The sequence below is a fragment of the Anas platyrhynchos genome, chromosome 30 (assembly GCF_047663525.1).
Source record: "Anas platyrhynchos isolate ZD024472 breed Pekin duck chromosome 30, IASCAAS_PekinDuck_T2T, whole genome shotgun sequence".
Taxonomy (NCBI): Eukaryota; Metazoa; Chordata; class Aves; order Anseriformes; family Anatidae; genus Anas; species Anas platyrhynchos.
This window is the reverse complement of record NC_092616.1, coordinates 1,749,937-1,769,922: the sequence shown is the minus strand read 5'-3', so window position 1 is coordinate 1,769,922 and position 19,986 is coordinate 1,749,937. Positions and strand designations below refer to the sequence as shown.

Sequence of the window (19,986 nt, the reverse complement as noted above, 5' to 3'; positions counted from 1 at the left end):
CCACTCACTCATAGACCCTGGGAGGCCTGCAGCCCTGGAGAGTATTGGCAGACAGACTTTAGCAAACTGCCTAGAAAATGGGGAGGAACACAGCAGTGACTTCTCCAGCGCTCTACTTCCTTTACTCTGTGGCCTTTGTCAGAATTTGGAGATGTTCCTGGTGGATGAGCCAGGAACCGCTAGGAATGAACTGGGCAGAAGGGAGGTGACTGTTTCTCAGGACAAGAAGGGAAATCTCTCGTCTCTCTCCTGAGCTGTGCTGTCTCCATGCTGCTGACGTCATAAGGCTTCTTATGACACGTGATGATGTCACAGAAGGATGTCCTGCATCACCAGGATATAAGCATTGGTGCAGCGGCAGTGCCGGCACTTCCCTGCAAAGCCTGGTCCCTGCTGGGCACTGCTTGGGTGCTCCCCAGCGCTGTCCTTCTGCGGCCAGGAGTGGGGTCAGCAGGCAGCAAGCTTGCACTGGGCGACCCTCGCTGACGGGTGGAGGAGCAGGGGCACCTTGCAGAGGAGCTGTGGTTGAGGAGCCAGGGCGGGCATCCCTTGTCCTGAGCTGAGGGCCAGCAGCAAGCGAGATGGAGGGCTGCTGGAGGGTGACCATCGCCTCTGATATGGTTTCCCAGTTCCCAGTGCTCCTGAATCTCTCCCCCAAAGGTAAGGGTGTCAGGAGCCCCTTCGCAAGGGGTGGCCCAGGGAGCCTGCAGTCTCTTTCCTGCAGCTCCCACAGGCCTCTCAGGAATGTCCCAGGAATGCCCGCATGGTGTTTTTCTGGGGGGCTCGCGTATGCCTGCATGTGTCCTCGCCTGGGTGAGGTGCTTGCCAAGAGGTGGTGAGCTGGCTGGCCTGGAGCCTGACCTGTCTTTTCCTTGCTTTCCAGAGACTGAGGCTATCTGGGATGCTGTATCCGAGCAAATTCTGGAAGCGCTGAAGCAGGATAAGGTGGGCTGGTGTCCTGGGCCCTGCAGAGCAATCCCTACCCGAGCAGCACGGCAGTGCACTGAGACTGCCCAGGGTGCCCGGAGCAGCTTACTGGCCAGCTGGGAGAGAAACCAAGGCCAGATCTGCTCTGCTTCTCAGGGGTTTGGCACACCCTAGGGCTTCACTCTTCCCTGCGGCCTGGGTGGAGAGGGCGAGCAGAGAGATGGGGGAATATCCTGGGTCCGTGCCTAGGATAATCAGTCCCAGGCCTAAGCTGTGTGCTGGAAACCTCTGGGCTCTTCCCTAGCCAAAGGATGGTGGCAAATCCTGGGAGGGGGGTGATGGAAGAAACGGAGGATGCGGCTCTTCTCCAAAGCTTTCCAAAGTGCCCCACCTTGCCCCATTGTCCCTCAGGAGCAGGCAGGGCACAGAGCAGTGTCCCCCTGCTCGGAGAGTCATCCCTTTTCCCGTCTCTCAAGAACTCCCTCCTCAGCCTTTCTGTCTTCTCTGTGTGCAGGCTATTCAGGTTGCGGGACTCGGGACCTTTGCTGTTCTCCAAGAGCAATTCCACGTCAAGCAAAAGCGGCTCCTGATTCGCAAACCGTTCTTCCAGCTGGACATTGATGAGGGGTGGCTGGAGTACATGTACTGTCCCCCTGAGATCCTCCCTGGTGAGAAGGCAGCAGCCCCCTCGTCCTGCCCCATGTCCGGAAGGATTTGTTCTCCCTGCTCTTTGGAAAGGCCTGGGAGAGGCAGAGGATTGTCTCCAACGGTCAGGGTGGAGCTTGAGTTCCCCCAGAAGACCCCGTGGCCCCGGAGCTGTTTCTCTTAGCGACCCTTCCTCTAGGCCCTTGTTCGGAATGCTGCAAGCAACTTGGGCTTGCTGTGGCACTGAGGATGTTGCTTCTCCTTGCAGATGACGTCGAGGTCGAGCCGCTGAACTACCTGCAGCTAGCGCAAGCCACCTCCTTCCCACTGTACGTGGTGCAGGAGTGTGTGCAAGAGACCATCATCTTGTACTGTTGCCTCCTGAAGAACAAGGAGCACGTCCCCTTTGCATTCAGGGACATCGGTGTTTTGACGTGCGAGGATGACTTCCTGTGCATGAAGTTTTATCCGGACTGTGTTAAACGTCTGGAGAGCTCTGAGGACCTCATTGCAATGCTCCACAGTGTAAGCTGGTGATGTTTTGAGGGCTACTTCAATTTCTTTGGGAATCCTGTGGAAGGGTGATTAATGCGACCGCTGTTGGCCAGCCTGGACACGGCAGGCCAGTCAGATGCCTTTCCCCACGCCTGCCCCATTAGCTGCTTTCTCCATTAGCTCTTCTGAGCGTCTGGATGCTGGCCGCTGCAAAAGGCCTGGCAGCGTTACTGTACAGCCTCAATATTCTGCCATGCTCCTCCAGAGCAGAGCAAAGGTGGATGGAAGAGGCTTTGGAGGAGGGTTTTGGAGAGAAGGCTTTCTTTTGGCTTGGGAGACAGGTTTGCTTCCTGTCAATGAGAGCCCTGAGAAAAGTGCCTCAGAAACCCTCCAGCAGGTCTGTGTCTCTTTGCAGAGAATGTGGCCGGCACACCCGACTGCCTTGAGTGGAGAGACCACCGCTCGTGCGATCCAGATGTTCCCAAGGTGAGTGCATTTCCTCCGCAGCCCTTGGCTTCCCACCTCCTCCTTTGGAACGTGCGCGGTCGGGTCTCCACGCTCAGCATCCAGTCGGGGCTAAATCCTGAAGAGACTGGGTCCTGGTTAACTCATGCTGACTTTCGGCTACGAGTGTCTTCACCTGGCGAGGAGGGGCACTGCGGTTGTGCTTCTTGTGCCCGTGCTGCCGCGATTCCCCTCAGAGAGAATTGCCTGCATGTGGAGGGGAATTTAGGCTACCTTTTCTGGTGTTGCGGGAAGCTTCACAACAAACCCCATGCGTGAACGTGACGGAAGAGGGATGCCATGTCCCGTGCAACACCAGGAGGATTACTGCCAGCAAGCAGCAACGGGTAGGAGGCCAGCCTTCTTCAAGCCCGTGTCATTTGTTTGCCAGGTTTCATCTGACTGTGAGGACAAGGCCAGAGGCCAAAGTGCGGTTCACCTCGCAGCAGCAAGCTGCAGGAGAGTGCAGGATGAGAGGAGGTAAGGGTCCGTGCTGTCTGGGGGTGGTCCCTGCCCCATGCTGGCTGACTGCAACCAGCTTAAAAGGCAGTGCCCATGCGGCTGCTCTGAAGAGCTTCCTCCTTTCCTAGTTTCATTGTGCCATCCTGGCAAGCTGCTGGAGAGGCGGAAGCTTTCCCTCCCCACGGTGAGAAGCTGGGAGCCAGGCACGAGGCAGCAAGATCTGGAGAAGAAGCCTTCCACCAGGTGAGACCCTTGGGGGAAAGGAGGAAGGAGCCACTTGCAGCCACACAGGAGAGATGTCCCCTTTGGACCCACCAGGCGCAGGGACTCAGAAAGGCTCCTGACACCCGTCCCGGAGGAGGCCGCTCTCTCCACGCATGGCAAGCGTGCAGCACGTTTGCCTGAGACTGGCACGCCAGCTTCATTTTCCACCAGGGCCCTGATCCTTGGGGGAGCTGGATGCAGAGCCGTGTTGCAGAAGCTCTTGTCCCTTCAGGAGCCCCCCCACATTGCAAGAGTCCATCTTTTTGTCTGTGGGAGCAAACGTCCCCTGCGGTTTCTTCCAGCTGCCCCGCAGCTTCTTCCAGCCTAAGGAGCTGTGATACCAGATGGAAACGTTTCTTTCCAAACGATATCCCAGACTTTGTGGCAGGCACAAGAGAGTGCCGAGGGAAGGAGGTGGCCTGCCTGCCCTCCTTCGCCAGGGGAGTTTTAGGTTAGATGTTAGGAAGAATTTCTTTACTGAAAGGGTTGTTAGGCACTGGAACGGGCTGCCCAGGGAGGTGGTGGAGTCACCATCCCTGGAAGTCTTCAAAAGACGTTTAGATGTAGGGCTTAGGGATATGGTTTAGTGGGGACTGTTAGCGTTAGGTCAGAGGTTGGACTCGATGATCTTGAGGTCTCTTCCAACCTAGAGATTCTGTGATTCTGTGATTCCTTGCCTGATGGCGTTCTCCGATGTTGCTGGCTCCCCAGCGATAATCTGCTTTCCACCCATAAGCCCGGCTGGGCCGTATTGGTGTCTCTAGGATCCTGTCCTTGCACAAGACACTGCTCCTCTCCTTCTGCCACCACAGAGGGCCTGGATACGGGCATCGCGAGCCTTCCTGAAGGCAGCTGGTGCCACTGCTTCGCGGTTGGCTCTCTCCGTGTCTGCTGAAGCGAACGCGGCCAGTCCAACACCCATTCGCTGCGGAACTGCCGTCTGCTGCAGAGGCTGACGCAGCTTGCGAGCGCGGACTGGAGACCGAATTCCCCTGGGCTCATGCAGCCTCCCGGTGTCTGTTTGCAGTGTGCTCCCCCCGTGTCCAGGCAGCTCCCCCAGGACAAAGAAGACAGACAGGCAGGAAGCAGCTCCTCAAGCCAAGTCCACCAGCACTGCGCTCCCTACTCCCGAAGCCTCTCAGAGATCGGTGCAGGTACCTGCTCTGCCTTGCTGCAATGACCACGCGGTTTGGGACTGTACTAAAGCCTCTTTGTGTGGAGCGATCCCAAGCCGGACCCTTGGGATGCGTTCATTTTCACACTTGTTACCTCCTTCTTCTCTTCCTCGGGAGATGGAAGGTGGTGTCCCGCACACCTTCCCTGCCTCTTGCTGCCTCCCGTGTTGCCATGAGCCGCTTCATTTGGACCAGGGGCAATGGAAAAGGAATGAGGGCTTTCTGGGTCTTTGATGGCAGAGGTCTTTGGTCCAACAGCTGAGACCAATCCTGTCTGCTGTTGTGTTTTTTGTTTGTTTTCCTCCAGGAGGTCTGGAACCTGTCCTCGCAGTGGGACCAAACAAAGAGCTCATGGCCCTTGTACCAAAAGCGAATACAGCAAGCCCGGGCAGAAATGGCTGCTTGGGAAGCCTGGTCTCAGGGGGAGGACCGAGAGACACCTCAGGTACTGGCCGTGACCAACACCGCTGAGAAGAGCAGCGATCCTCCCCGCCAGGGCTCCGAGGGGGGCAGGTCCCAGGGTGGTGGGAGCAGGACGGGCACCAGGGCGCAGGGCAGGGCTTTGCCTGCTCCTCCCTGTGAGGGAGAGGCTGTCAGCAGAAAGCGAGGGATCAAAGCAGCAGCCAGACGTGGGCCGGCAGTGCCGAGTCGCCTGCTTCCCAGGTCCTGCTGCAGGGTCCTTTCAAGGGGTCCTCTGGGAAACAGCACCCGTGTGTCCAGTCCTGTCTGATGAGAGCGTCTTCTCCTTGCATCAGGTCACCAGGCAACATGATTGGATTCCCCATCCCCCAGCCCAGCCCAGGAGCAAGGACGTCGTGAGGAGGTGGAGGAAGGTTCAGATCCCTGCCGCTGAAGAGGAGTGGAGAGCGGCAGCCAAGCTGGAGAGCCTCCAGCCTGAGTAAGTGTGTGCCGGCTGCGTTCACGTGCTGGGGCACTCGAGTAGCTGCTGAGCGATGTCAAGAGATGTCCAGCAGCCCGGTCCCTGAGTCCTGGGCTTGCCTATGACACCCTTTGCTTTCTCCTAAAGCGGGCATGACCTTGGTTACCGCCAAGGCCTAAAACTCATCACAGGGCGAAAGGGTGGGTGCACGTGGCACCGCGTGGGTGCAGGGTCTGGATGAGGGGAGAGGCAGAAGGGGTGTCTGGCAGAGGCTGAGGGATCCCTTTGTCCTGGTGTTGCAGCCACCTTTCCCCACGAGCACTGCAAGTTTTGAAAAGGTTGGAGCCGCATCGCAGTCAACAAAGGGTGTTCAGAAGTGCTGCGGAGGAAAAGCGGCTGCAGCAAGAGCAGCAGCGGCTCCCCTGGTAAGTATCTCCAGAAAGGGATGGTGCTTCCCGCTGCTGCAAGGCCCGTCCTTCCCGTGGGGGCAGCACTGGGACAGAGAGGGCATTCCGGGGCCCTCCGCTCCCCCTGCCTCAGCCCCAGGCTGATGAGCTTGGGCACTAGGCATCTGTCGCAGCTGACGGCAACCTTGAAGCTTCATGGGAAGCAGACCCCTACGTGTACGGCCCGAGCTAAGCCTGCAGTACTTCTCTGCGTTCAGCCTGTACACAACCTGATCATCCTCTTTTCTTTCTGACTCCCTAGCGCTAGATGCTGGTACCGCAATGGAGGGGAAGGTGCTGGGAATGCTGAAGGCAGCAGCGGAGCTCTGAGCAAAGGGGCTGGGAAGCTCTCCCGCTTTCCACCCCTGAATGGAAAATAAAGAGCACAGCCAGACTGCTTGTGTCGCTTCATCCGCCGTAGCAAAGCACTGCCCTGATTCACACCACCATCTCCGTTAGGCACACGGGCACATCCCAAGGATGCCCAGGCTTCTCCGTGCAGCACACAGGCATCTCCCTGGAGCAGCCAACAATCTCCCCAGACCACCAGTCTTGCTAGCAGGACCTCGGCACAAGTCCTCTGATCAAGCCGTCTTTTCCAAGGAGCGTTCTGGCAACTCCCTGGAGAAGCCAAACATGTCCCTGGGGAAAGTAAAAGTCTCCCCTGGGAATACAAGCATCTTCCTGAAGCACCCTCCATGGCACCCAAGTATCTCCCCAGGGAATATAGGCACCTCTTGAAATCAGAAATACTTCCTGCAGGACACGTGAGCATTGAGCTGGAGTAGACAAGCATCTCCCCAGGACACCTAAGCACTACCTTTTCCCTCTCAGGCATCTTCCAAGGGCATTCCAGCACCTCACGGGAGATCCCAACTCTAGGTGGGTTCACCTGAACAATTTCCGCTGTGAACCCATCTCCTGCTGATGCTCTAAGACATCGCCCAAAGGCATACAAGCATTTCTTGGAGGAACCCAGGAACCTCTATAGAGAACCCAAGCACCTCCTTGGAAGAATGAAACACCTCCCTGGGGAACAGTAGAATAACCCCATGGGTGCCCAAGCACCTGAATAGGTCACCCCAGAAGATCTTTCAAGAACCAAGGAATTCCCTCCATTGATGAAGCACCTCTATGAAGAAATCCTATCCTGCCCTGGGTCAGAGAAACACCTCCCTGGGTAAATCACGCAACGTCCTGGAGGAGCAAAGGATCTTCTTGGGTGTACAAGCATTTTCCCGTGGTAGGCAAGCACCTCCCTGGGGACAACCAGCACCTGCCTCTGGGTCACTCATCCCCTTCCCTGTGGAACACGAGCATCTTGTCGGGACAACCAAGAACCTCCCTAAAGCACTGAACAACACACTTAGTGCAGTCCAGCAACTCCCTGGAGCACACAACCTGCTCTCTGCTGGACCCAGGCAACTCCGGAGGTTCCAAGTGACCCCAGAGGAATCAAGCACCTTCCTAGAGAGCCCAAGGATATTCCCAGGGCACACAAGCACCTCCCTGGGGCACATAAGCATATCCCTGGGGCAGAAGAAAAGCCTCCCTGGAGCACACAAACCTCTGCCCTCCTAACAAAAGTTTCTGCCCCTGCCATACAACTCCTGCAGCACAGAAGCACCTCCCTGGAACACCCAAGCACCTCACTGGAGCACCCAAGAATCTCCCCACCGCACTCCTACATCTGAGTGGAGAACCCGAGCATCTCCTCGGGTCATCAAAACACCACCTGGGGCACACAAACTTGCTGTCACCCCTTGTTTTTTTCAGAAGTGATAAACTTTTCCTCTCTCTCCAGAAATGACTCTCAGTCTGTCCCATGACAGACCTGTCATGGGACAGACCGAGAGTCATTTCTGGAGCTTGAAGAGCTCAAGTTCCCCCAGAAGACCCCGTGGCCCCGGAGCTGTTTCTCTTAGCGACCCTTCCTCTAGGCCCTTGTTCGGAATGCTGCAAGCAACTTGGGCTTGCTGTGGCACTGAGGATGTTGCTTCTCCTTGCAGATGACGTCAAGGTCGAGCCGCTGAACTACCTGCAGCTAGCGCGAGCCACCTCCTTCCTGTTATATGTTGCCCCTTAATTAATTTTCAGGGAGCATTGCATTAATAATAGAAAGGAATTTATAGAGTAAGCAACAGCAAGCAAAACAGCGCTGGGCGGCCGGGGAGTCTCGGCTCCGCCAACGGCGCGCACCTCACCCCCGCCAGGGTCCCTTTTTATATCTTGGTAATTCCAGGATTATGCAGCACATCCTGGTATATTCTGCGACTGCGCGCACTGTTGCTAGGGGGTCATCTCTGTCCCTCTGGTGGTCGTGAAGATGAAGGCCGTAGTCTTCCTCGGCGTTGTGGTTCAACTTCTTTTTTTATTTGGTCATGTTGGCCCAGCGTGAGACAGGAAGGCAGGATGTTGATACGCTAGGTTAGCAACTTCTCAGGAGATGGTTACATGAGCTTTGCAGCAGGGTCTTTGAACAAAAGAGGCAACTGAGATGCAGAAGGAGAGAAGGGGAGGGGGTTCTCTTTTTTGTTACATTAAGCAAAAGAATTTTCATAGTGTCTAGCCAAGCATTATACAGCTCCTTACTTCAGCAGGGAGCTTTCGCAACTCCAGCTCCTCAAACAGAACTCCTTGTTTTTATATCACGAAAGACAATGAACAAACATTTATTGTGTATTACACTTCCCAGCTCAAACTGGGACCCCCAGCCCCTTCCCATTATGAACTGGGACCCTTAACCCCTTCCCAGTATGAATTGGGCCCACCCCAGTACAAACTGGGACCCCCATACCCTTCCCAGTATGAACTGGGCCCATTCCACTGCAAACTGGGAACTTTCCCAGTACAAGCCAGGGCTCCCAGCTCCAACCCAGCTCAAACTGGGATTGTCCCCAGCTCAGACTGGGACCCCCAGCCCTTTCCCAGTATGAACTGGGCTCCCCAGCCTCATCCCAGTACAAACTGGGCCCATTCCCAGTACAAACTGAGACCCTCAGCCTCATCCCAGTACAAACTGGGCCCATTCCCAGTACAAACTGAGACCCTCAGCCCTTTCCCAGTATGAATTGAGCCCATCGCAGTTCGAACTGGGCCCCCCAGCCCCATCCCGGTACAAACTGGGCCCATTCCCAGTACAAACTGGGCGCCTTCCCTTCGCCCCGCCCCCCGTTGCCAGGTAACCGCCACCGCCGTTCCCACCTCTTTTCCCCCCGTTGCCAGGCAGCTTCCGCCATTTTTGTCATCTCCCCCGTTGCCAGGCAACCGCCGCCATTTTGTCCCCTCCTCCCGTTGCCAGGCAACCGCCGCCATTTTGTCCCCTCCCCCCGTTTCCAGGCAACCGACGCCATTTCGTCCTGCCCCGCCGGGCTGCCCGCACTGCGCATGCGCGCTCGCCGGCCTCCCATTGGCTCCCGCCCCGCGGCTTCAAACGGTCCGGCGGGAGCGATGGCGGCGGAGGCTGCGGCCGGTGCGGGGGGGGGGCTTGTAGGGGGGGGGGGATCCGAGGGGATTTTGGGGAAAGTGGGGGTCTGGGGGGGCTCAGGGGGGTTTGGAGAAGGCGTGCGAGGCTCTGGGGGGCGTCTGGCGGTGAGGGGATGCGGGGTTGTGAGGGGAAAAAGGGGTTGTGAGGGGGCGTTCGGTGAGGGGAGAGGGGCTGTGAGGGGACGTTTTGTGAGGGGAAAAAGGGGCTGTGAGGGGCATTTTGTGAGGCGATGAGGGGTTAAAGGACACTTCGTGAGGAGAGAGGGGGCTGTGAGGGGATATTTTGTGAGGGGATGAGGGGCTGTGAGGGGGCATTTTGTGAGGGGATGAGGGGTTAAGGGACACTTCATGAGGGGACAGGGACTGTGAGGGGGTATTTTGTGAGGGAACAAGGAGCTGAGAGCGGAAAAGGGGCTGTGAGGGGACAAATCCTGAGGCACTGGTGTGTGAGGGAACATTTTGTGAGGGGCTGCGAGGGGGACAAAGGGCTGAGGGGACGGGGCTGTGAGGGGGCATTTTGGGGGTGTCAAGGGGCTGCGAGGGGACAAATCCTGAGGGAAGCAGTCAGGGAAGGGACATTTTTTGAGGGGATGGGTCATTTTGTGAGGGGACGGGGGGGCTTTGAGGGGCTGCTGGGGCTTTGAGGGGACACTTTTCTAGGTGACAGGGGGCTGCGAGGACCCGGCATCCACCCAGCCCCCCCTCAACGGCTGCCAATGCTCCCCAGCACCCCCCCGGCGGGTTCAGGTCTGCGTCCGCCTGCGCCCCGGCCCCCCCGGTGAGGATCCCTGCCTGCTGCCCCTCGACTCCCACACCCTGCAGCTGCGTGAGGACCCCCCCCACGCCCCCTCCTGCTACCGGTGAGCCTCGGGAGGGGGATGGCGGGCAGCACCCATGGGTGCTCCCCCCTCTCCCTCACATTTTAACCCCTTTTTCCCCTCAGCTTCGATGCTGTTTACGACGCCGCCAGCTCCACGGCCGCCGTCTACGAGGGCTCCGTCCGCCCGCTGCTGGCCCAGTTCCTGGCCGGCAGCGACCCCCCGAAAGGCTGACACGGTGCCCCCGTGCCCCTACCAGGGAAGACTCACACCATGCTGGGCGGTGAAGGGGAGCCCGGCTTGGTGCAGCGCGCCCTCGAGGAGCTTCTGCAGGCCGTGGGCGCCAGCCGCTGCCTCAGCGTGGCCTGCATGGAGGTGTACTGCGAGGAGGTGGGCTTGTGCCCCGTTCCTCCCCCTCAAATCGCCCCCCCTTTTGGTCCACCTCCCCTCCCCAGGTGCCGGTGTCCCCCCATTTCTCGACCTGTGCCACCCCCAGTCTCCAGATCTGCCTTCCCCTATAGGCAGATCCCCCCCAGACCCCACTATACCCCCCAAAAAAGCATAATCCCCCCCCCAAAAAAAACATATTCCCCTCCGAAATCCCCATATTCCCCATATGACCCCCCCAAAATCCCCATTTTGACCCCATATCCCTCCCAAATCCCCATATTCCCCCATATGACCCCCCCAAAATCCCCATATTCCCCCATATCCCCTCCAAAATCCCCATTTTCCCCCCGTATCGCCCGCCAAAATCACCATTCAACTCAGACAAGCCTGAGTTTGGCCCTTGTGCCACAGCTGAGGTGCTGCAGCCCAGATGTGCCCCAATGCCCTCAGCCTGGGGCACAGGCAGGAGGAGCTGGATCCCCGCCTGCTGTCACAGGGCTGGGACATTGATGGAAGAGCTGCTGAGGTGTGGGGGGACAGGTCCCCCAGCTTGGGGTGCTGTGCTGGATGGGGGCAGATTCTTCAGAAGAGACAGGCGGGGATGATCAACAGGGGGTTGCCCTCCATGTGAAGGATCTGTCTGGATGCATGGAGCTCCTCTATGGGATGGGCAGCAGAGTGGGGGAGCCCTTGTGGGTGAGGGTCAGAGCAGATCCAGTCAGGGTGGCAGTGTGGTCAGAGGTAAATGCCTGCAGTCAGGCTGAAGAAGCAGACAGTCTTGTGGAAGCCACTGGACTAAGATGACTTCAATGACCCCATGTCACCCTGGGGGCCTTAAATCACTCAGACTGTCACAGAAAAGGGACACTGCAGGGTGCAAACATTCCCGAGGTTTCTATGGGTTCTTGGAGGCATCTTCTGTGCACAGCTGCCAGATGGGCCGACCTAGGTGATGTTCACCAGGATCTGGGACTTGCAAACAGGAAAACCCGTGTCTTGACACTCCTCCTACAAAATGCGTGTCATAGTCCAGCTGCTTTTCAGCACAGGGAAAGAGATGAGGTTTTGGGGCCCAGCCCTACATCCAGCACTGCACAGGCCCACTCACTCATAGACCCTGGGAGGCCTGCAGCCCTGGAGAGTATTGGCAGACAGACTTTAGCAAACTGCCTAGAAAATGGGGAGGAACGCAGCAGTGACTTCTCCAGCGCTCTACTTGCTTTATTCTGTGGCCTTTGTCAGAATTTGGAGATGTTCCTGGTGGATGGGCCAGGAACCGCTAGGAATGAACTGGGCAGAAGGGAGGTGACTGTTTCTCAGGACAAGAAGGGAAATCTCTCGTCTCTCTCCTGAGCTGTGCTGTCTCCATGCTGCTGACGTCATAAGGCTTCTTATGACACGTGATGATGTCACAGAAGGATGTCCTGCATCACCAGGATATAAGCATTGGTGCAGCGGCAGTGCCGGCACTTCCCTGCAAAGCCTGGTCCCTGCTGGGCACTGCTTGGGTGCTCCCCAGCGCTGTCCTTCTGCGGCCAGGAGTGGGGTCAGCAGGCAGCAAGCTTGCACTGGGCGACCCTCGCTGACGGGCGGAGGAGCAGGGGCACCTTGCAGAGGAGCTGTGGTTGAGGAGCCAGGGCGGGCATCCCTTGTCCTGAGCTGAGGGCCAGCAGCAAGCGAGATGGAGGGCTGCTGGAGGGTGACCATCGCCTCTGATATGGTTTCCCAGTTCCCAGTGCTCCTGAATCTCTCCCCCAAAGGTAAGGGTGTCAGGAGCCCCTTCGCAAGGGGTGGCCCAGGGAGCCTGCAGTCTCTTTCCTGCAGCTCCCACAGGCCTCTCAGGAATGTCCCAGGAATGCCCGCATGGTGTTTTTCTGGGGGGCTCGCGTATGCCTGCATGTGTCCTCGCCTGGGTGAGGTGCTTGCCAAGAGGTGGTGAGCTGGCTGGCCTGGAGCCTGACCTGTCTTTTCCTTGCTTTCCAGAGACTGAGGCTATCTGGGATGCTGTATCCGAGCAAATTCTGGAAGCGCTGAAGCAGGATAAGGTGGGCTGGTGTCCTGGGCCCTGCAGAGCAATCCCTACCCGAGCAGCACGGCAGTGCACTGAGACTGCCCAGGGTGCCCGGAGCAGCTTACTGGCCAGCTGGGAGAGAAACCAAGGCCAGATCTGCTCTGCTTCTCAGGGGTTTGGCACACCCTAGGGCTTCACTCTTCCCTGCGGCCTGGGTGGAGAGGGCGAGCAGAGAGATGGGGGAATATCCTGGGTCCGTGCCTAGGATAATCAGTCCCAGGCCTAAGCTGTGTGCTGGAAACCTCTGGGCTCTTCCCTAGCCAAAGGATGGTGGCAAATCCTGGGAGGGGGGTGATGGAAGAAACGGAGGATGCGGCTCTTCTCCAAAGCTTTCCAAAGTGCCCCACCTTGCCCCATTGTCCCTCAGGAGCAGGCAGGGCACAGAGCAGTGTCCCCCTGCTCGGAGAGTCATCCCTTTTCCCGTCTCTCAAGAACTCCCTCCTCAGCCTTTCTGTCTTCTCTGTGTGCAGGCTATTCAGGTTGCGGGACTCGGGACCTTTGCTGTTCTCCAAGAGCAATTCCACGTCAAGCAAAAGCGGCTCCTGATTCGCAAACCGTTCTTCCAGCTGGACATTGATGAGGGGTGGCTGGAGTACATGTACTGTCCCCCTGAGATCCTCCCTGGTGAGAAGGCAGCAGCCCCCTCGTCCTGCCCCATGTCCGGAAGGATTTGTTCTCCCTGCTCTTTGGAAAGGCCTGGGAGAGGCAGAGGATTGTCTCCAACGGTCAGGGTGGAGCTTGAGTTCCCCCAGAAGACCCCGTGGCCCCGGAGCTGTTTCTCTTAGCGACCCTTCCTCTAGGCCCTTGTTCGGAATGCTGCAAGCAACTTGGGCTTGCTGTGGCACTGAGGATGTTGCTTCTCCTTGCAGATGACGTCGAGGTCGAGCCGCTGAACTACCTGCAGCTAGCGCAAGCCACCTCCTTCCCACTGTACGTGGTGCAGGAGTGTGTGCAAGAGACCATCATCTTGTACTGTTGCCTCCTGAAGAACAAGGAGCACGTCCCCTTTGCATTCAGGGACATCGGTGTTTTGACGTGCGAGGATGACTTCCTGTGCATGAAGTTTTATCCGGACTGTGTTAAACGTCTGGAGAGCTCTGAGGACCTCATTGCAATGCTCCACAGTGTAAGCTGGTGATGTTTTGAGGGCTACTTCAATTTCTTTGGGAATCCTGTGGAAGGGTGATTAATGCGACCGCTGTTGGCCAGCCTGGACACGGCAGGCCAGTCAGATGCCTTTCCCCACGCCTGCCCCATTAGCTGCTTTCTCCATTAGCTCTTCTGAGCGTCTGGATGCTGGCCGCTGCAAAAGGCCTGGCAGCGTTACTGTACAGCCTCAATATTCTGCCATGCTCCTCCAGAGCAGAGCAAAGGTGGATGGAAGAGGCTTTGGAGGAGGGTTTTGGAGAGAAGGCTTTCTTTTGGCTTGGGAGACAGGTTTGCTTCCTGTCAATGAGAGCCCTGAGAAAAGTGCCTCAGAAACCCTCCAGCAGGTCTGTGTCTCTTTGCAGAGAATGTGGCCGGCACACCCGACTGCCTTGAGTGGAGAGACCACCGCTCGTGCGATCCAGATGTTCCCAAGGTGAGTGCATTTCCTCCGCAGCCCTTGGCTTCCCACCTCCTCCTTTGGAACGTGCGCGGTCGGGTCTCCACGCTCAGCATCCAGTCGGGGCTAAATCCTGAAGAGACTGGGTCCTGGTTAACTCATGCTGACTTTCGGCTACGAGTGTCTTCACCTGGCGAGGAGGGGCACTGCGGTTGTGCTTCTTGTGCCCGTGCTGCCGCGATTCCCCTCAGAGAGAATTGCCTGCATGTGGAGGGGAATTTAGGCTACCTTTTCTGGTGTTGCGGGAAGCTTCACAACAAACCCCATGCGTGAACGTGACGGAAGAGGGATGCCATGTCCCGTGCAACACCAGGAGGATTACTGCCAGCAAGCAGCAACGGGTAGGAGGCCAGCCTTCTTCAAGCCCGTGTCATTTGTTTGCCAGGTTTCATCTGACTGTGAGGACAAGGCCAGAGGCCAAAGTGCGGTTCACCTCGCAGCAGCAAGCTGCAGGAGAGTGCAGGATGAGAGGAGGTAAGGGTCCGTGCTGTCTGGGGGTGGTCCCTGCCCCATGCTGGCTGACTGCAACCAGCTTAAAAGGCAGTGCCCATGCGGCTGCTCTGAAGAGCTTCCTCCTTTCCTAGTTTCATTGTGCCATCCTGGCAAGCTGCTGGAGAGGCGGAAGCTTTCCCTCCCCACGGTGAGAAGCTGGGAGCCAGGCACGAGGCAGCAAGATCTGGAGAAGAAGCCTTCCACCAGGTGAGACCCTTGGGGGAAAGGAGGAAGGAGCCACTTGCAGCCACACAGGAGAGATGTCCCCTTTGGACCCACCAGGCGCAGGGACTCAGAAAGGCTCCTGACACCCGTCCCGGAGGAGGCCGCTCTCTCCACGCATGGCAAGCGTGCAGCACGTTTGCCTGAGACTGGCACGCCAGCTTCATTTTCCACCAGGGCCCTGATCCTTGGGGGAGCTGGATGCAGAGCCGTGTTGCAGAAGCTCTTGTCCCTTCAGGAGCCCCCCCACATTGCAAGAGTCCATCTTTTTGTCTGTGGGAGCAAACGTCCCCTGCGGTTTCTTCCAGCTGCCCCGCAGCTTCTTCCAGCCTAAGGAGCTGTGATACCAGATGGAAACGTTTCTTTCCAAACGATATCCCAGACTTTGTGGCAGGCACAAGAGAGTGCCGAGGGAAGGAGGTGGCCTGCCTGCCCTCCTTCGCCAGGGGAGTTTTAGGTTAGATGTTAGGAAGAATTTCTTTACTGAAAGGGTTGTTAGGCACTGGAACAGGCTGCCCAGGGAGGTGGTGGAGTCACCATCCCTGGAAGTCTTCAAAAGACGTTTAGATGTAGGGCTTAGGGATATGGTTTAGTGGGGACTGTTAGCGTTAGGTCAGAGGTTGGACTCGATGATCTTGAGGTCTCTTCCAACCTAGAGATTCTGTGATTCTGTGATTCCTTGCCTGATGGCGTTCTCCGATGTTGCTGGCTCCCCAGCGATAATCTGCTTTCCACCCATAAGCCCGGCTGGGCCGTATTGGTGTCTCTAGGATCCTGTCCTTGCACAAGACACTGCTCCTCTCCTTCTGCCACCACAGAGGGCCTGGATACGGGCATCGCGAGCCTTCCTGAAGGCAGCTGGTGCCACTGCTTCGCGGTTGGCTCTTTCCGTGTCTGCTGAAGCGAACACGGCCAGTCCAACACCCATTCGCTGCGGAACTGCCGTCTGCTGCAGAGGCTGATGCAGCTTGCGAGCGCGGACTGGAGACCGAATTCCCCTGGGCTCATGCAGCCTCCCGGTGTCTGTTTGCAGTGTGCTCCCCCCGTGTCCAGGCAGCTCCCCCAGGACAAAGAAGACAGACAGGCAGGAAGCAGCTCCTCAAGCCAAGTCCACCAGCACTGCGCTCCCTACTCCCGAAGCCTCTCAGAGATCGGTGCAGGTACCTGCTCTGCCTTGCTGCAATGACCACGCGGTTTGGGACTGTACTAAAGCCTCTTTGTGTGGAGCGATCCCAAGCCGGACCCTTGGGATGCGTTCATTTTCACACTTGTTACCTCCTTCTTCTCTTCCTCGGGAGATGGAAGGTGGTGTCCCGCACACCTTCCCTGCCTCTTGCTGCCTCCCGTGTTGCCATGAGCCGCTTCATTTGGACCAGGGGCAATGGAAAAGGAATGAGGGCTTTCTGGGTCTTTGATGGCAGAGGTCTTTGGTCCAACAGCTGAGACCAATCCTGTCTGCCGTTGTGTTTTTTGTTTGTTTTCCTCCAGGAGGTCTGGAACCTGTCCTCGCAGTGGGACCAAACAAAGAGCTCATGGCCCTTGTACCAAAAGCGAATAAAGCAAGCCCGGGCAGAAATGGCTGCTTGGGGAGCCTGGTCTCAGGGGGAGGACCGAGAGACACCTCAGGTACTGGCAGTGACCAACACCGCTGAGAAGAGCAGCGATCCTCCCCGCCAGGGCTCCGAGGGGGGCAGGTCCCAGGGTGGTGGGAGCAGGACGGGCACCAGGGCGCAGGGCAGGGCTTTGCCTGCTCCTCCCTGTGAGGGAGAGGCTGTCAGCAGAAAGCGAGGGATCAAAGCAGCAGCCAGACGTGGGCCGGCAGTGCCGAGTCGCCTGCTTCCCAGGTCCTGCTGCAGGGTCCTTTCAAGGGGTCCTCTGGGAAACAGCACCCGTGTGTCCAGTCCTGTCTGATGAGAGCGTCTTCTCCTTGCATCAGGTCACCAGGCAACATGATTGGATTCCCCATCCCCCAGCCCAGCCCAGGAGCAAGGAGGTCGTGAGGAGGTGGAGGAAGGTTCAGATCCCTGCCGCAGAAGAGGAGTGGAGAGCGGCAGCCAAGCTGGAGAGCCTCCAGCCTGAGTAAGTGTGTGCCGGCTGCGTTCACGTGCTGGGGCACTCGAGTAGCTGCTGAGCGATGTCAAGAGATGTCCAGCAGCCCGGTCCCTGAGTCCTGGGCTTGCCTATGACACCCTTTGCTTTCTCCTAAAGCGGGCATGACCTTGGTTACCGCCAAGGCCTAAAACTCATCACAGGGCGAAAGGGTGGGTGCACGTGGCACCGCGTGGGTGCAGGGTCTGGATGAGGGGAGAGGCAGAAGGGGTGTCTGGCAGAGGCTGAGGGATCCCTTTGTCCTGGTGTTGCAGCCACCTTTCCCCACGAGCACTGCAAGTTTTGAAAAGGTCGGAGCCGCATCGCAGTCAACAAAGGGTGTTCAGAAGTGCTGCGGAGGAAAAGCGGCTGCAGCAAGAGCAGCAGCGGCTCCCCTGGTAAGTATCTCCAGAAAGGGATGGTGCTTCCCGCTGCTGCAAGGCCCGTCCTTCCCGTGGGGGCAGCACTGGGACAGAGAGGGCATTCCGGGGCCCTCCGCTCCCCCTGCCTCAGCCCCAGGCTGATGAGCTTGGGCACTAGGCATCTGTCGCAGCTGACGGCAACCTTGAAGCTTCATGGGAAGCAGACCCCTACGTGCACGGCCCGAGCTAAGCCTGCAGTACTTCTCTGTGTTCAGCCTGTACACAACCTGATCATCCTCTTTTCTTTCTGACTCCCTAGCGCTAGATGCTGGTACCGCAACGGAGGGGAAGGTGCTGGGAATGCTGAAGGCAGCAGCGGAGCTCTGAGCAAAGGGGCTGGGAAGCTCTCCCGCTTTCCACCCCTGAATGGAAAATAAAGAGCACAGCCAGACTGCTTGTGTCGCTTCATCCGCCGTAGCAAAGCACTGCCCTGATTCACACCATCATCTCCGTTAGGCACACGGGCACATCCCAAGGATGCCCAGGCTTCTCCGTGCAGCACACAGGCATCTCCCTGGAGCAGCCAACAATCTCCCCAGACCACCAGTCTTGCTAGCAGGACCTCGGCACAAGTCCTCTGATCAAGCCGTCTTTTCCAAGGAGCGTTCTGGCAACTCCCTGGAGAAGCCAAACATGTCCCTGGGGAAAGTAAAAGTCTCCCCTGGGAATACAAGCATCTTCCTGAAGCACCCTCCATGGCACCCAAGTATCTCCCCAGGGAATATAGGCACCTCTTGAAATCAGAAATACTTCCCGCAGGACACGTGAGCATTGAGCTGGAGTAGACAAGCATCTCCCCAGGACACCTAAGCACTACCTTTTCCCTCTCAGGCATCTTCCAAGGGCATTCCAGCACCTCACAGGAGATCCCAACTCTAGGTGGGTTCACCTGAACAATTTCCGCTGTGAACCCATCTCCTGCTGATGCTCTAAGACATCGCCCAAAGGCATACAAGCATTTCTTGGAGGAACCCAGGAACCTCTATAGAGAACCCAAGCACCTCCTTGGAAGAATGAAACACCTCCCTGGGGAACAGTAGAATAACCCCATGGGTGCCCAAGCACCTGCATAGGTCTCCCCAGAAGATCTTTCAAGAACCAAGGAATTCCCTCCATTGATGAAGCACCTCTATGAAGAAATCCTATCCTGCCCCGGGTCAGAGAAACACCTCCCTGGGTAAATCACGCAACGTCCTGGAGGAGCAAAGGATCTTCTTGGGTGTACAAGCATTTTCCTGTGGTAGGCAAGCACCTCCCTGGGGACAACCAGCACCTGCCTCTGGGTCACTCATCCCCTTCCCTGTGGAACACGAGCATCTTGTCGGGACAACCAAGAACCTCCCTAAAGCACTGAACAACACACTTAGTGCAGTCCAGCAACTCCCTGGAGCACACAACCTGCTCTCTGCTGGACCCAGGCAACTCCGGAGGTTCCAAGTGACCCCAGAGGAATCAAGCACCTTCCTAGAGAGCCCAAGGATATTCCCAGGGCACACAAGCACCTCCCTGGGGCACATAAGCATATCCCTGGGGCAGAAGAAAAGCCTCCCTGGAGCACACAAACCTCTGCCCTCCTAACAAAAGTTTCTGCCCCTGCCATACAACTCCTGCAGCACAGAAGCACCTCCCTGGAACACCCAAGCACCTCACTGGAGCACCCAAGAATCTCCCCACCGCGCTCCTACATCTGAGTGGAGAACCCGAGCATCTCCTCGGGTCATCAAAACACCACCTGGGGCACACAAACTTGCTGTCACCCCTTGTTTTTTTCAGAAGTGATAAACTTTTCCTCTCTCTCCAGAAATGACTCTCGGTCTGTCCCATGACAGACCTGTCATGGGACAGACCGAGAGTCATTTCTGGAGCTTGAAGAGCTCAAGTTCCCCCAGAAGACCCCGTGGCCCCGGAGCTGTTTCTCTTAGCGACCCTTCCTCTAGGCCCTTGTTCGGAATGCTGCAAGCAACTTGGGCTTGCTGTGGCACTGAGGATGTTGCTTCTCCTTGCAGATGACGTCAAGGTCGAGCCGCTGAACTACCTGCAGCTAGCGCGAGCCACCTCCTTCCTGTTATATGTTGCCCCTTAATTAATTTTCAGGGAGCATTGCATTAATAATAGAAAGGAATTTATAGAGTAAGCAACAGCAAGCAAAACAGCGCTGGGCGGCCGGGGAGTCTCGGCTCCGCCAACGGCGCGCACCTCACCCCCGCCAGGGTCCCTTTTTATATCTTGGTAATTCCAGGATTATGCAGCACATCCTGGTATATTCTGCGACTGCGCGCACTGTTGCTAGGGGGTCATCTCTGTCCCTCTGGTGGTCGTGAAGATGAAGGCCGTAGTCTTCCTCGGCGTTGTGGTTCAACTTCTTTTTTTATTTGGTCATGTTGGCCCAGCGTGAGACAGGAAGGCAGGATGTTGATACGCTAGGTTAGCAACTTCTCAGGAGATGGTTACATGAGCTTTGCAGCAGGGTCTTTGAACAAAAGAGGCAACTGAGATGCAGAAGGAGAGAAGGGGAGGGGGTTCTCTTTTTTGTTACATTAAGCAAAAGAATTTTCATAGTGTCTAGCCAAGCATTATCCAGCTCCTTACTTCA

The 19,986-nt window shown here is 57.3% G+C and overlaps 2 protein-coding genes across 4 annotated transcripts; both read left to right on the top strand.

The window, feature by feature from the left end:
- The first annotated feature begins 202 nt into the window (after nucleotides 1-202).
- Nucleotides 203-6,863, top strand: LOC113841634 (uncharacterized). Of its 2 annotated transcripts, XM_038172359.2 has the most exons (12): nucleotides 203-660; nucleotides 884-945; nucleotides 1,442-1,595; nucleotides 1,841-2,097; nucleotides 2,483-2,553; nucleotides 2,963-3,051; nucleotides 3,162-3,276; nucleotides 4,325-4,451; nucleotides 4,780-4,917; nucleotides 5,228-5,370; nucleotides 5,655-5,777; nucleotides 6,061-6,863. In XM_038172359.2, the coding sequence occupies exons 1-12, from the start codon at nucleotides 582-584 to the stop codon at nucleotides 6,176-6,178; spliced, it is 1,476 nt and encodes a 491-aa protein (XP_038028287.1). In that variant the 5' UTR covers nucleotides 203-581; the 3' UTR covers nucleotides 6,179-6,863. The 2 variants fall into 2 exon arrangements, with proteins under 2 accessions (XP_038028287.1, XP_038028286.1); XM_038172358.2 differs by having other exon boundaries at nucleotides 542-945.
- Nucleotides 6,864-9,146: 2,283 nt separating this feature from the next.
- Nucleotides 9,147-19,605, top strand: LOC113840583 (uncharacterized). 2 transcript variants are annotated; one of them, XM_072029565.1, is made up of 14 exons: nucleotides 9,147-9,270; nucleotides 10,012-10,144; nucleotides 10,228-10,492; nucleotides 12,476-12,537; nucleotides 13,034-13,187; nucleotides 13,433-13,689; nucleotides 14,075-14,145; nucleotides 14,555-14,643; nucleotides 14,754-14,868; nucleotides 15,917-16,043; nucleotides 16,372-16,509; nucleotides 16,820-16,962; nucleotides 17,247-17,369; nucleotides 17,653-19,605. In XM_072029565.1, the coding sequence occupies exons 5-14, from the start codon at nucleotides 13,160-13,162 to the stop codon at nucleotides 17,768-17,770; spliced, it is 1,209 nt and encodes a 402-aa protein (XP_071885666.1). In that variant the 5' UTR covers nucleotides 9,147-9,270; nucleotides 10,012-10,144; nucleotides 10,228-10,492; nucleotides 12,476-12,537; nucleotides 13,034-13,159; the 3' UTR covers nucleotides 17,771-19,605. The 2 variants fall into 2 exon arrangements, with proteins under 2 accessions (XP_071885666.1, XP_038028284.1); XM_038172356.2 differs by having other exon boundaries at nucleotides 10,228-12,252.
- The last annotated feature ends 381 nt before the right edge of the window (nucleotides 19,606-19,986 follow it).